This window comes from Protomyctophum parallelum (assembly GCF_964188405.1).
Source record: "Protomyctophum parallelum genome assembly, chromosome: 15".
Classification (NCBI taxonomy): Eukaryota; Metazoa; Chordata; class Actinopteri; order Myctophiformes; family Myctophidae; genus Protomyctophum; species Protomyctophum parallelum.
The window spans coordinates 10,808,398-10,821,628 of NC_139710.1; the positions used below are offsets into that span (position 1 = coordinate 10,808,398).

Consider the following 13,231-nt stretch of genomic DNA (forward strand, 5'->3'; position numbering starts at 1 on the left):
CACGAGCGAAAAGGTTTGGGAACAAGTTGTTCTACCTGATCCACCGCATGCTCCTGCAATATAACGGTCTCTGGAGAGACACAGGGGATCCTGGGAATGGATGGGGAATAGTTCCTGTCGGGGAAAAAAATTAAACAATAAAACAAGTGAAAAACACTGTCAGACTGTCTTGATATTTCCACACCCCCCTCAACCTAGTCTTCCTCATCCAATCCGTCTATGGTGTCATTTCAATCTGTCCGTCTAGTAGTTGTTATATTATGTAGTATATTATGTTAATAACTCTCCCCCTGCTCCCCGCCCTGCCCCCTTAGCCTCTCTCGTACTCCAGTGATTTCTTGGGGGAGAGGAAATCGTCATCATGGTCTTTCATGTCATCCGTCTTCATGTACCTGGCCCCTTCCGTCCCCAACATCTCCTCTCCTTCAGAGAACAACATGCCAAAGAAAGCGAACAGAGCGTGGTCAGGTTGGGTGAAACAGCAAGAGGGAGAGGAGGAGAAAAAAAACAGAACAACAAGCAGTGTTAATAAGCTGTTAGAACAGTTAGACGACATAAATAATCCAGGATTTAAGGAGTTATGGCTGTTGCCGAGCTTAGCGATTAGTGACAATGCTACATACGGTGAGGTCAATGGCAAAACATCCAATATTGGCTACATAATATACAGACTTCCAAAACAGATGGACATTTAGACATGGAGAAGTGGAGAAGGCACTAGAGTCTGTATTCACTTCACTGTACAGTTAATCATACCAAATCTAGAGTAACACAAAGAGTCCAGTCAGAGAATATAACATTGTGTATAGGTGAACAGCAGCGGTAGACTCATAGTCATTCATAAGTGTGCGTCATGAAGATAACAAATAAATACATTATGTTTTCTAATTAATATACATGCACGCACACACACGCACACACACACACACAAAATACCCCAAAACATCAGAAATTGACAAAACTAAACCAAAATAATCAAAACAAAACAGCATTTGCTCTTGTCTCAAGAGTTTACTCTATTCATCTTACTCTACTAATTTGGCTGTCTTGCTAGTAAATGATGTATAGATATACCCAGACTGTGTTGTATACCCTTTACTTACCCCCTCAAAAGAAACAAAACTGTTGAGAATTTGTGAATGTACAGTATCAGCGTGAGAGGAGTTAGCATAGCCTGTGTGCAGTCAAACTCTCTTGTGGAGTATGGAGTGTTCTATTTCGTCCCTGCTGACCGCCAGAGGCGGTGCTTTAAGCACTGAATACGTCCCTTCGCGCATGCGCAGTCGAGTATTTTATACCAACAATGTCGGTTGACCCCGTGATGACCCGGAGTCGTCTATAACTTCCGGCAGTCGTCCGGGGCTCAGTCCCTAATTTCTTCTCGCTTTGCGCAAGTTGTACATAGCACAGAGTTCTACAGCAGAATTAAACTGCACGATAACAGAACTATTGCTTTGCTACTACTAAGTCGCCGGTAGTCCCGCGACCATTGTTGGTCGGAGCTGTGACGCGTGCGTTCGCCCTCCAGGGACTGCGACTTAATACTACTATTATTGTATCGTTTTCGAGTGGAGCTGGGCTTCACATCGTCTTCTTTCCCCGTGGGAACAAGGTAAGCAGACAACCCCTGTTCGCATAGGCTGCGTGCGCGCTGCTTCCCTGCAACACACACGGTCGCGTGCTACAAACGGCGACCTGAGCGTCCCGTTTTAGCACCCGTCAAAGTTGAACGGATAGCTCGTTCTCTTTGACAGCTTACGCTGTCTTGTTTTCCCACGAAGGCTGCGCCGCAGTGCTGGTGACGGCAAGCGTTAGCACTACCCGCTCCCAGCACGTGAGTCGACGCTAGTATTATTTGTTTACTACTTACCTATACTACTTATACTTATACTACTTATACTTATAAGTGTACTTATCTACTGCTATATTACTCTGCCTCTCTGAGCGAGTCTTTGCTGGCACTGGCCAGCTATATAGCACCGCCGCGTGCTACAAACGGCGACCTGAGCGTCCCGTTTAGCACCCGTCAAAGTGAACGGATAGCTCGTTCTCTTTGACAGCTTACGCTGTCTTGTTTTCCCACGAAGGCTGCGCCGCAGTGCTAGTGACGGCAAGCGTTAGCGCTACCCGCTCCCAGCACGTGAGTCGACGCTATTATTATTTGCTTACTACTTATACTTATACTACTTATACTTATACTTATACTACTTATAAGTGTACTTATTTACTGCTATATTACTCTGCCTCTCTGAATGAGTCTTTGCTGGCACTGGCCAGCTATATAGCACCACCGCGAGGTTACGTCAGTAACCCCGGTTATATGAATTGGCTTGACTGATTTAGTCACTTGTTCTCAAATAGTGTACTTTAATTTCGGCACAGAGCCATTGCCACTTTATAGGTTGGTTTTTCTGAAATTATATATATATAACTATATCATTATATATATATCATATATACTGGTCTCTGCTAGAGCACCCCTTACCTGGCATAGGCGGCGTGCGCGCCCCCTCCCTCCAGCTAAGCGGCCTTTAGCAGCTACAGTAGCCTCTACTGGCACAGGCAGCGTCCGCGCTCCCTTCCTACCAGTTTACGGCTCCACCCCTAGCGACCACTAGCGTCCGCGCTCTGGGCTACATCTGCGGGTTTCCAATGGACGAACCCCGCCACCACCTGTGCACCTCCTGCCAGGCTCCTCTGCGGCCAGAGGATGGGCATGACCTCTGCCCTGGGTGCCTTGGCCCCCAACATCTGAGGGAGGCACTCGGTGACAACCCATGTCACGTGGACGCAGGAGCGTCCAATCTCTCTCGCCGGTAATGAAGGCTAACAAAACCCTCCCCGGACAGAAGATACGTTATCGTTTAAAGCGGCGCTATCCCCGCTAAACAGACGTTCATATGATATCATATACTTATCATGGCATAACCTCCTGTGTGTGGGTAAAGGCTGCGTTCGCGCCGCCTCCCTGCTCTGCATACGAGGTCTGTTCGACTGTGAACGCTAGCGCTTATTATAAGCGACTATAAGACTTGCCGAAGGATAAGAACACTGTCATATTACCTTCGTTTGTTAAACACGCTACTTTTTAAGCTTTGTTTAGCCCCTGCTGGTGATGGCAAGAGCCTTGCTGGCCAAAGCCATATACCGATATTGGCAGCATTCAAGCTTAACTGCTTTTGTGAATAGCTGTATTGTTGTTATTATCAGCCCGGTACAGGAGCAGCTTCCTGCGTCCTCCCAGGGTATTGATGTTGCTACCAGTATAGTTTGTAGCAAAATAGTATTAACAGCTACTGGTGTACATAGCCTGTCTGGTTGTTAACCCAGCTGGCCCCCAGTAGTGGGCCTAGCTGAAGCTGCTACCAGTATGTCTGGAGCTCAAAGCTCCATTAACAGTTTTTTGCATATACAGTGGGTGCAACCTGGTTTGTTCCCACAGGTCGGATTAGTGCCCCTGGGTACCTGTAGGTCCTATTAGCCCAGCTGGTCCCCAGCACAGAGTATCTGGCGCTGCTGACAGCGTAGCTCACAGCTGCTACCAGTAGCTTAAAGTTAAAGCTGTTTATGAACAGGCTATAGCTTGTCTTGTTTTTTAGTAGCCTAGCTGGTCTCCAGCATAGCTCTCTAACTGGCGCTGCTACCTGTAGTTGTAGCCCAAGCGCTTATTATACTATTGAAGATAAAAAGCTATCTGTATATAGCTTGCCTTACTGTTTGTTGGCCCAGCTGGTACAGGGCAGGCAGCGTATGCGCTCCGCTCCTCCAGCATACGGCCAGCTTGATGTTACTTACTACTAATCGTTTGTTAGCTCAAGCATTTATTAACAGCTATTGGTGTATAGCTTGTTATGTTCATTAGCTGCAGCTGATACAGGCAGCGTACGCGCTCCCTTCCTTCAGCAGGTGGCCCCTATCGGTGGAGCTATCGGTTGTAGCCTTTTCTCCAAAACTAGCTTGTGTCGGTTTATTTAACCGAACCTGGCTGGGGTAGGCAGCGGTAGCGCTCCCTCCTCCCAGCATGAATGCGTAGTAGTGCACACGTGACTAGTGTATTGGAAGTGTCTTTTGTTTCGCTCTGGACTAGCAAACATAAATAATAATGCACTGGAGTTTGGATAAGCGTCATAGTGCCGTGATAAACGGTCACATAGGAAACACTACAGCTGCTACATAGCAGCGTCCAAACCTTGACTTAAGGCTACTTTATTATCATAAATTATAAAGTAAGCCTCCGCCGGGGGTACAGGTAGCGTAAAGCTCCCCTCCCCCACCGCGACCATGCAGGTCGCACAGTCTATCTAACAGCAACGTTTGTGTGCTGTTTCTATGATGCACTTTACATCTGGTTGAATCTCAAAGTGCTGCAATGAGCATTTGCATAAACGTAAATGCATATTCACATGCTGCGGCAGGTATAGCAGCATTCAGTTTTTCGATTAAGTCATTATATGCCGATCTAAGTTAAAGCCTCTGCTGGCACAGGCAGCGTACGCGCCCCCTCCCTGCAGCATATGGCCAACACCTAGCAAACCAGTAGCGTCCGCGCCCTGGGCTAGTTGGGACTGGTGTGCACCGGCCGGTCCAAAGGAACCGGTGCCACCACAACGGAGAGCACCCACTTTCGTACCTCGAAAGCCTCTGCTGGTACAGACAGCGTATGCGCTCCCTCAAGCATATGGCCAACACCTAGCAACCAGTAGCGTCCGCGCCCTGGGCTAGTTGGGACTTGTGTGCACCGGCCGGTCCAGAGTAACCGGTGCCACCACAATGGAGAGCTCCCACTTTTGTACCTCGTGTGAAGCTCTCCTTCAGCCGTGAGCCGACCTTGGTCCTGCCCCGTGTGCCAGGAGGAAAAGGTCTGACCGCTGACTACAGCAGATCCGAGAGGGCTCAGCTATCTGCAGAGTTGGCCCGCATGAGGGCCATGCTCACTTCAGATAACACCTAGGCACCTCGGAGGGTGCCGAAGCGCCTACCTCTCCGATGCCACAACTGACTCGAGGTTGATGTGCTCTCCCCGACAGCTTAAGCTACGCACTTCCATGACTATGAGGAAGATGCAGAAGGCGGTGCCTCCCAGGCATCAGAGCCGGCCTCCCACTTCTCAGCTCATGCGCATAGCCGTGGAACGCATACTAAAGCAGGCAGTCGGCTCCTCCAAGCGCCTTCTTCTTGCTGTCTTCGCCGTCCCCCACGCCTGTACCTGAGACAGCTACAGGCCTGCCGGGCGAACGATCAGGGCCCTCTCCCATCTCTATACCGATGGTGAAATCCTGGCAGCCCTGCCCTGATTGGGAAAAGTGTCCTGAGACAACCCGTTGCGACGTGACACTTTAATAGATTTGAACGCACAAGGCGATAAGGGCTGGCCTGGGTTACATGCCAGCCACCAAGCCTGTCATTGCATCCCTCATTGTGTTCCCCAACGAGGCCCGGCGGCAGAACGCTAGGTGACCTCGACCCCAGTGCAGGAGCACAGACAACCTGCTCACTGGGGCCTCCCGTTCACACTTAATAGTGGCAACGTTAATACTGGCTCAGTCACCTTTGGTGTGTCACTGGAGGCATTGGCGTCATGTCCTCAGAGCGTGGGCGGCTGATGTCCATCGTATCTCTAGCCCGTCGCCAAGTCGGGTTTTCACAGTCAAGCTTGACTGATGAGCCTAGGCCAACTCTCCGTAGTCTCCCTGAGGAGCCAGGAGCACTAGGTGGTTCAGCCGGGCGAGAATCGCCGGAGCGAACCATCCAGGGGGGGAAGACCAGGCTGCAGCTTGCAGGCCTACGACACATCCCGCCTCCCAAAGGGCCGAGCTCCAACATTGATGAAATCATCTTGACTGCCCTCGGAGCTCGCGTATCACCGCCGGCCCACACTAGAGGCCAGCGTGTTCCCTGGCGTCCCACGCAGGGACCTGACTGTGACTGTGACTTTCCGGGCTGTGCAGTGCCTTCTGACGCCAGCCCCCCATATCCGGCGGGTCAAAATGGCCATTATCAGCAACATGACGAGAGCCCTACTATCAGACCAGGAGTGATGTGTCCTCCTGCCCAAGGGCGCAACAGAGGCTGTATATCCTCAGTCACACTAAGGGAAGTCCGATCTACATACTTCCTCGTGACGCAAGACAGACGGGTGTCGACATGTCTTGAATCTGATGGGACCCATATGAAGTTTATGCCAGTCTACTGGGCCGAACACGGCAATGTGCTGGAGCGGCAAGTGGTGCGCTCCGCTCTATAGCACACATTCTCATACTCATGGGACCTTAACCGGGTACTGGACGCCCTGTGCGGGCCTACCTTCGAACCCTTGGCACAGGCAGAGCTGAAGTGGGTGTCATGCAAGACAGCCCTTCTCCTGGCCATTACATTGGCAAAGCGTGTCAGTGAACTGCACGCTCTGTCAGTCAGCGAATCATGTCTGAGGTGGAACGCAGACGGCTCGGGGGTCACGCTGTGGCCAAACATAGCATTCCTCCCGAAGGTGCTGTCGCAGGCTCACCTCAACCGGCCTATCAGGCTGGCTCGATTCAACCCCCCACCTGGGGAGCTGACAGACAAACTGGAGCTGTTGTGCCCAGTCCGGGCCCTGAGAGCCTACATTGAAGCTACTGCACGCATCAGGCGAGCAGAGCAGCTGTTCTTTTGCCATAGTGGTGTGAACAAAGGCGGCGCTCCCTCCAAGCAGCGCCTGTCCCACTGGATTGTAGACACAATCAGCCACGCCTATGAGGCAAGTAACCTCCCCGTACCATCAGGGGTACGGTGCCACTCTACAAGGAGCATTTCCACATCATGGGCTGCCATGAGAGGGGTGCCCTTGGAGGACATTTGTGCCGCCGCCTCATGGGCTTCGGCAGGCACTTTCTCAAGGTACTACAGGGTGAATGTTGCCACTCCCCACCCAGTGGACGTGGCCCTCTTCCCCGAATCCTCCGGTTCTACCCTTTGAGGTCTGTAATCAGGATTCCTCGTGACTTGGCTGGTATAAGTCATTCAGTGCTTAAAGCACCGCCTCTGGCGGTCAGCAGGGACGAAATAGAACGATAGTTACGTATGTAACTACGGTTCTATGAGTCCTGAATGACCGCCAGAGGCACTCTTGTCACTCAGAATCCTCGTGTTCTCGCGAGAAGATTCTGTAGGGACTGAGCCCCGGACGACTGCCGGAAGTTATAGACGACTCCGGGTCATCACGGGGTCAACCGACATTGTTGGTATAAAATACTCGACTGCGCATGCGCGAAGGGACGTATTCAGTGCTTAAAGCACCGCCTCTGGCGGTCATTCAGGACTCATAGAACCGTAGTTACATACGTAACTATCGTTTTATCACGTATGTGGGTGTGTGTCTGGGTAAGACGAATGTACCACTATAGTTTCACCCTTCCGGATGTGAGATGTGTCTATAAGACAGCAACTAGTCTACTTTCTAAGTTTAGCTCAACGGCGACAATCTGTCAGTTAAATTATCAGAGGCTTAAATATACCAAGGTGTGACATTATTGTCACAAGGGTGTGCATTTTAAAAGTTTTGCCCATTGATAAGAAACAATTCCACCCCCTCTACACACACGCACAAACTAGAACAAATGAGACATGCACTCCTAAACTGATGCAGAAGATGATCCACAACACAATGGATACACATACCTATTGCACACATCAAAGCAATGACAACATACCAGGCAGTGTGAACACACTGCTGATACAGAGCAGCTTTGGAACATTTGCATTTTTGTTTTACCAAAGAAGCCTGTCTTTAAGTTAATTTTCTTTAAAGTCATGTTTTTATTAATTTATACCTCTTCTCACAACCCTTTCAAAAGGGTCGTGAGATTAAGCGTAAAAGTCTCAAGTGTGGACCCAACGACACAGGTTTTCTCTTGGTGAAGATTGTGAAGGTCACTGATGGGAAAACATGACTGGGAACGACAGTCCTGTTGCCAGTCTCAGTAACATGGAGGGAAAACATGACTGGGAACGACAGTCCTGTTGCCAGTCTCAGTAACATGGAGGGAAAACATTACTGGGAACGACAGTCCTGTTGCCAGTCTCAGTAACATGGAGGAAAAATATATATCTACAGTTAGTGTAGTAATGAGGATGTCATTGAGCGGACAGACACGAGTGCTGTCGGTGCATGCCAATGAGAAACCAGAGCCACTTTCACAGTGAGCGCCACCAGAGAGAGAGAGGAGAGAGAGAGAGAGAAGGAGACAAAGACAGAGACAGAGACAGAGACAGAGACAGAGACAGAGACAGAGACAGAGACAGAGACAGAGACAGAGACAGAGACAGACAGACAGACAGACAGACAGACAGACAGACAGACAGACAAAGATGGAGAGGGAGAGCTTGAAATGGAGCCAGACAAATCATTACGACCTATAAGCACCGCACAGAGAAGAGAGAAGGAGACCGTCATACCTATGGTTAGCTGTGCAATTCCTACAAAAAAAGGGAAGTGAAAGGCAAAAAAGGACTCGTTTAGGAGGCTCTGCACACATAGATGGACGCATTTATGTGTTCAGTTCAAATATCATGAATTAAGCCTCATAAACTGAAAGCAAAATAAGGTGCAGCAAGAATTCAAGAAATGTACTTCTCAAAAAAATACATTGTTTGGCATAAAGGGCATTTCACAGAATATCTCATACACATACACAAATACAGCGCGCACGTGTGTGTGTGTGTGTGTGTGTGTGTGTGTGTGTGTGTGTGTGTGTGTGTGTGTGTGTGTGGGAGTTTTACCTTCATCCTCGGATACATCTAATATCTCATCCACTGTTTCTGGGAAACTCATACGATGCTTCTCTGTCGTAGTCTGAGGGCGCACAAAGAGTAAGAGAGAGGTGTAAGGTAATGCATTGGTTGATTGCGTATCAGTAGGATGATAGTAGTATGATTATCATATTCTACAATGAATGCCATTGGAGTGTTAAGACTGCACACAGCGGCAGAACTTCTCACCATTGACACCGTCTCCTCTGTGACCAGCTTCAGGACATCAATAACAGATATGTACCCCAACCTCTTAGCGATGCCCAAGGCTGATATACCGTTCTATCACACAAAGACAAGTGAGAGGAGCAATCATTTTACAAAAAGATCAGACCCGTCTGAACTGAGTGGTACTGTACTTTACTTGTACGTGTGTGTGTGTGTGTGTGTCCCCGTGTGTGTGTGCGTGTTAGGGTGCGCACCAGTTACACTTGGTGGTGAAATAACGGTATTTCCATGCTTAGACATACATACATACAGTACACAGAGGGACACACATTACTGCGTATAGGTGTGGTTACTGTTAGCACCACTCAAAACCTTTTTTCACTAAAACTTCCTGCGTATGTATTTTGAAATAGCTGATAATATTCCTTCCACCGCGTCTTACATTCTCGATGTATAAAGTATTGCATATAAAACCATTCTCTATTTAGCTGAGAGTGTATCCAAAATGAGCTCTCCAAATCTCTACGGCCCATCCAATTGAAGCCGTTGACTGCCTCAGAGCATTCTGACAGACCACTCTCTTGTGGGTGTCAGTGAGTGTCATGTCATCCAGTGTCACTGTGCTTAGAGCTTTATTTAATCCACATTCCCCAGTCTGCTAGAAACGAAATCTAGACATTCCCACATTTACTGGGTTATATACATAGTTACTCACTGTTGAGATCTCATTGGGCTCAGCTGCATGTTTCAGAAGTAAAGTCACAATGTCTGTGTGTCCCTGCTGAGCTGCCTGGTGCAGGGGAGTGTAACCAACCTGGAAGGGAAAAGGGGGTATGTTTATAATATTTATTAGTCAATACAAAAGTCAATACAAAAACTGCTACGAGGACCATGAAAAGACAGGGTCCTCAATTTTCAATTAATCTGAACATTTAAAGACGTACAAATATACACTTATATATATATCTATATCTATATGTATAGGTCGAAACGTTAGACATTTCTTTTTATACTAGCACCTAAATAAAAGGCTTAAATTGTCAGCGTCATATCCTTCTTCTACAGCTACAAATGTGTTTCAATATTTCATAATTATTATTTCGGTGTCGTCTAAAATTAACTTTGCAGACCACCATTTCTCCTATCAAATGAAAAACGTTTTAAGGTAATACATTATTAAATTATTTTTCATTTCAGTGAATCACTATGCATGTCTGTAGTTTGGGGCCTTAGCAGTAAAAATGAATTGACCCATTTGTAATCCTGAGTGTACAAATGTACCCTTACAGTTGTACCATATGATTTGTACCCTGTACAAAGGTAACCAAATGACCATTACATGTCAATTTGGTATCCCTTGTGGACTCTCATAGACTAGTTAAATTAATATTTGACTGTGTAACTGCCAGACTCTACTGTACGTACATTCATGAAGTGGGAGAGACTCACTCTAGTTTTGCTGTTGACGTTGGCCTGTTGCGTCAGGAGGAACTTCACCATTTTGATGTTGCCATAGTGACATGCTACATGGAGAGGAGTGTAGCCCATCTAGACACAAATGAGCACAGAAGACAAAAGTAACCATTTTAGGGCTGCTAACATGTACCACGTTTTGCTTCGTGACGCCACTAGGGGTTTATCCTTCTGTTTATTTGAGTGCCTCCTTCTCACAATTTATAAAAAAATTATATATATATAAAAATTATACTTCTCCCCTGGTTTATCCTCTGTTGCAATAATGATGTTATTAAGTCACCTCAACTCACACCTCTCTCAGCTCATCCACCATGCTATTTCTTTCCCTTTAGTAGTGACTGCAGTACATAATTACATATTCCACCTCTTCTCCTCCAGCAACATCACATTCTTCCATATTATGGCTTTGCCTAGTTTCTGTTCCATTGCATACACTGCCACATATATTGGCTATGCAGCCAATCGGTTAAGCCGACGGGTCGGGTTGGCCAATCAGGGAAGGCTAGCTGATACATACAATCCCCAAAACACAGAGAATTTGTGCATCCTCCTCAGACCTGCAGTCAGACAGATATTCGTGGTTTTTCAATTTTCTGAAATTGTCATTCAACGGGTTACACCTCAGGATCACACTGTAGAAGACAGTGGTTCCCAAACATTTTCATGTCAAGGACCCCCTAATTATCCCACGGACCCCCATTTGAAAAGATATGCCAGGGACCCCCATAAGAGAAGATTTTCACGGCTCTAGAAGTGATTCTCAACCCGTTTAATTTTTAAATTAAAGTTTTGTAGAGAAGGAGGGAGAACCGCACACTGTCACTTGCTGGTTCAAGAGGTTTTGTATTGTCCAATATGCAACGTTTCGGTCCTTCGACCTTCCTCAGGCATTGATGCCTGAGGACGGTCGAAAGGACCTTCTCTACGTGTCTGCAGTCTGCTGCTTTGTCGCTGACGCACCTGTTGTTATTAGTAAGTCGAGTGTGAGGAGGTCTTCCCTTCAAAAAGGACCCCCAGTTTGACATGCATTAGTCTACGGACCCCCATTTTATGGCATTTCTATTTCTGGGACTGGGACCCCCAATTTATATTGTAAAATGAATGTTAATTTAACTCTGAGAGTGTACAAATGGAACCAAACGAACCCATTAGGGTCCGTTTGGTTCCATTTGTACATTCTCAGAGTTACAGACCCACAAGGGTCCATTTGGTTCCAAACTATCATTTAGCTGGAGACCCCCTGGAACTCCCTCACGGACCCCTGGTGGTCCCCGGACCACACTTTGGGAACCACTGGTATAAGATACACATGCCAGATGCGATGGCACCAAACTGACAGAAGTCTCTGCTGGAAACCATACAATTGCAGTTGCAGTGTTGCTTAGTCTTGTACAAGTTCCACATTATTCCACATGACAGATTAAAGTAACTGACAGTAAGTCATCTTTCCCAAAACATGCTTGTTAAAAAGGCCATACCCGCGTTGCAGCGTAGACTGAGGCTCCTTGCTTCATCAAGATGTCGGCAATGCCAACATGCCCTTCCTGTGCCACCAGGTGGAGTGGGGTCAGTCCACTCTGGAGGGGGTAAAACGGACAAATACTTAAAAACACAGCCCAAAGTAAAGATCATTTCACAGATATAATGGCCCTCATTTATCAACGCGGCGTACGCCAAAATATGGGTGCATGCCGGAATTCTCCGCAATTCCTTTCGGCATTTATCATTTCCGCAAAACCTTGAACTTGAACGTGAGAAAAATAGCAGATCTACAAGCTCATATCGCGTGGCGCGATACAAGCTTGTAGGTCTGCTATTTTTGAAAAATCGAAGAACGACTGACATTTTTAGAATCTGATCTCAGGTCAGAATGGGTTAATCAGACCCAGTGTGTGTCCCAGTGGAAACCTCGTATGAATCTGATCTCAGGTCAGAATGGGTTAAATCACCAAATCAACAAAGAAAGTCCATCAACCCCCCTGCATCATCTCTAGAGTGCTTGCCTTGTTGCCCAGGTTGACGTTGGCCTGTTTGGAGATGAGCAGGGTGACCATGTCGGGCCGGCCCTCCTGTGAGGCCAGGTGTAGAGGTGTGACCCCCTGGAGGGACTCGGCGTTGGCTGAAGCTCCGTACTGCAGCAGACTGTTGGCCACTTCCACTTGGTTCTGCTTGGATGCTATGTGTAGTGGAGTGTAGCCATTCTGAAACACAGATATAGGCTGCACTTATCAACACATAACACAGTATGTTGTACACTGCGCATATGCATGACTACAGAGAGACATGGGAGAGCTGCAGTGAGGAGCTTAACGTGCCCTATTTGTGAACAGAAAATGGCTCTTCAGCAACTGTCTGTGTGTGTGTCTGTGTGTGTGTCTGTGTGTGTGTCTGTCTGTGTGTGTGTGTGTGTGTGTGTGTGTGTGCGTGCGTGCGTGTGTGCGTGCGTGCGTGTGTGCGTGCGTGCGTGCGTGCGTGCGTGTGCGTGCGTGCGTGTTTTTGGGGACTCTCTTACTCTGGCTGCACTGTGTGGAGAGCCTCCCTTGCTGACCAGCAGGTTAACGACATCCAAGTTATTGTGATGCACAGCAACATGTAGCGGAGTCAGACCATTCTGGAGAGTAAAAGTGGTACACATTACTACACCATTTGCACTGTGCAGCAAAGGTTTGTTCATCACAGCACACTTTCATCTCTACACCCTTTTATCCCACACAGATGTGTCCTTTAAGCCTCACTACACTTTTACTACTACCTTGCCGGCAGCGTTAGGATTGGCGCCGCTCTCCAACAACAGCTCTGC

General features: G+C 47.8%; 1 protein-coding gene across 19 annotated transcripts in view; it reads right to left on the reverse strand.

Moving 5' to 3' along the window:
* ank1a (ankyrin 1, erythrocytic a) overlaps window positions 1-13,231 on the reverse strand; it is a 76,781-nt gene that overhangs the window by 30,512 nt on the left and 33,038 nt on the right. For 12 of the 19 annotated variants that reach the window (XM_083784202.1, XM_083784197.1, XM_083784206.1 and 9 more), the window contains 11 exons: window positions 13,181-13,231; window positions 12,944-13,042; window positions 12,435-12,632; window positions 11,910-12,008; window positions 10,405-10,503; window positions 9,671-9,769; window positions 8,977-9,069; window positions 8,758-8,830; window positions 8,434-8,454; window positions 327-423; window positions 36-114 (listed from right to left, as the gene is read on the reverse strand). The exon at window positions 13,181-13,231 is cut by the window's right edge and continues 51 nt beyond it. In XM_083784202.1, coding sequence (XP_083640328.1) covers window positions 36-114; window positions 327-423; window positions 8,434-8,454; window positions 8,758-8,830; window positions 8,977-9,069; window positions 9,671-9,769; window positions 10,405-10,503; window positions 11,910-12,008; window positions 12,435-12,632; window positions 12,944-13,042; window positions 13,181-13,231 — 1,008 coding nt within the window. The remainder of the gene's footprint in view (window positions 1-35; window positions 115-326; window positions 424-8,433; window positions 8,455-8,757; window positions 8,831-8,976; window positions 9,070-9,670; window positions 9,770-10,404; window positions 10,504-11,909; window positions 12,009-12,434; window positions 12,633-12,943; window positions 13,043-13,180) is intronic. The other 7 variants (XM_083784203.1, XM_083784201.1, XM_083784200.1 and 4 more) reach the window with 5 other exon arrangements.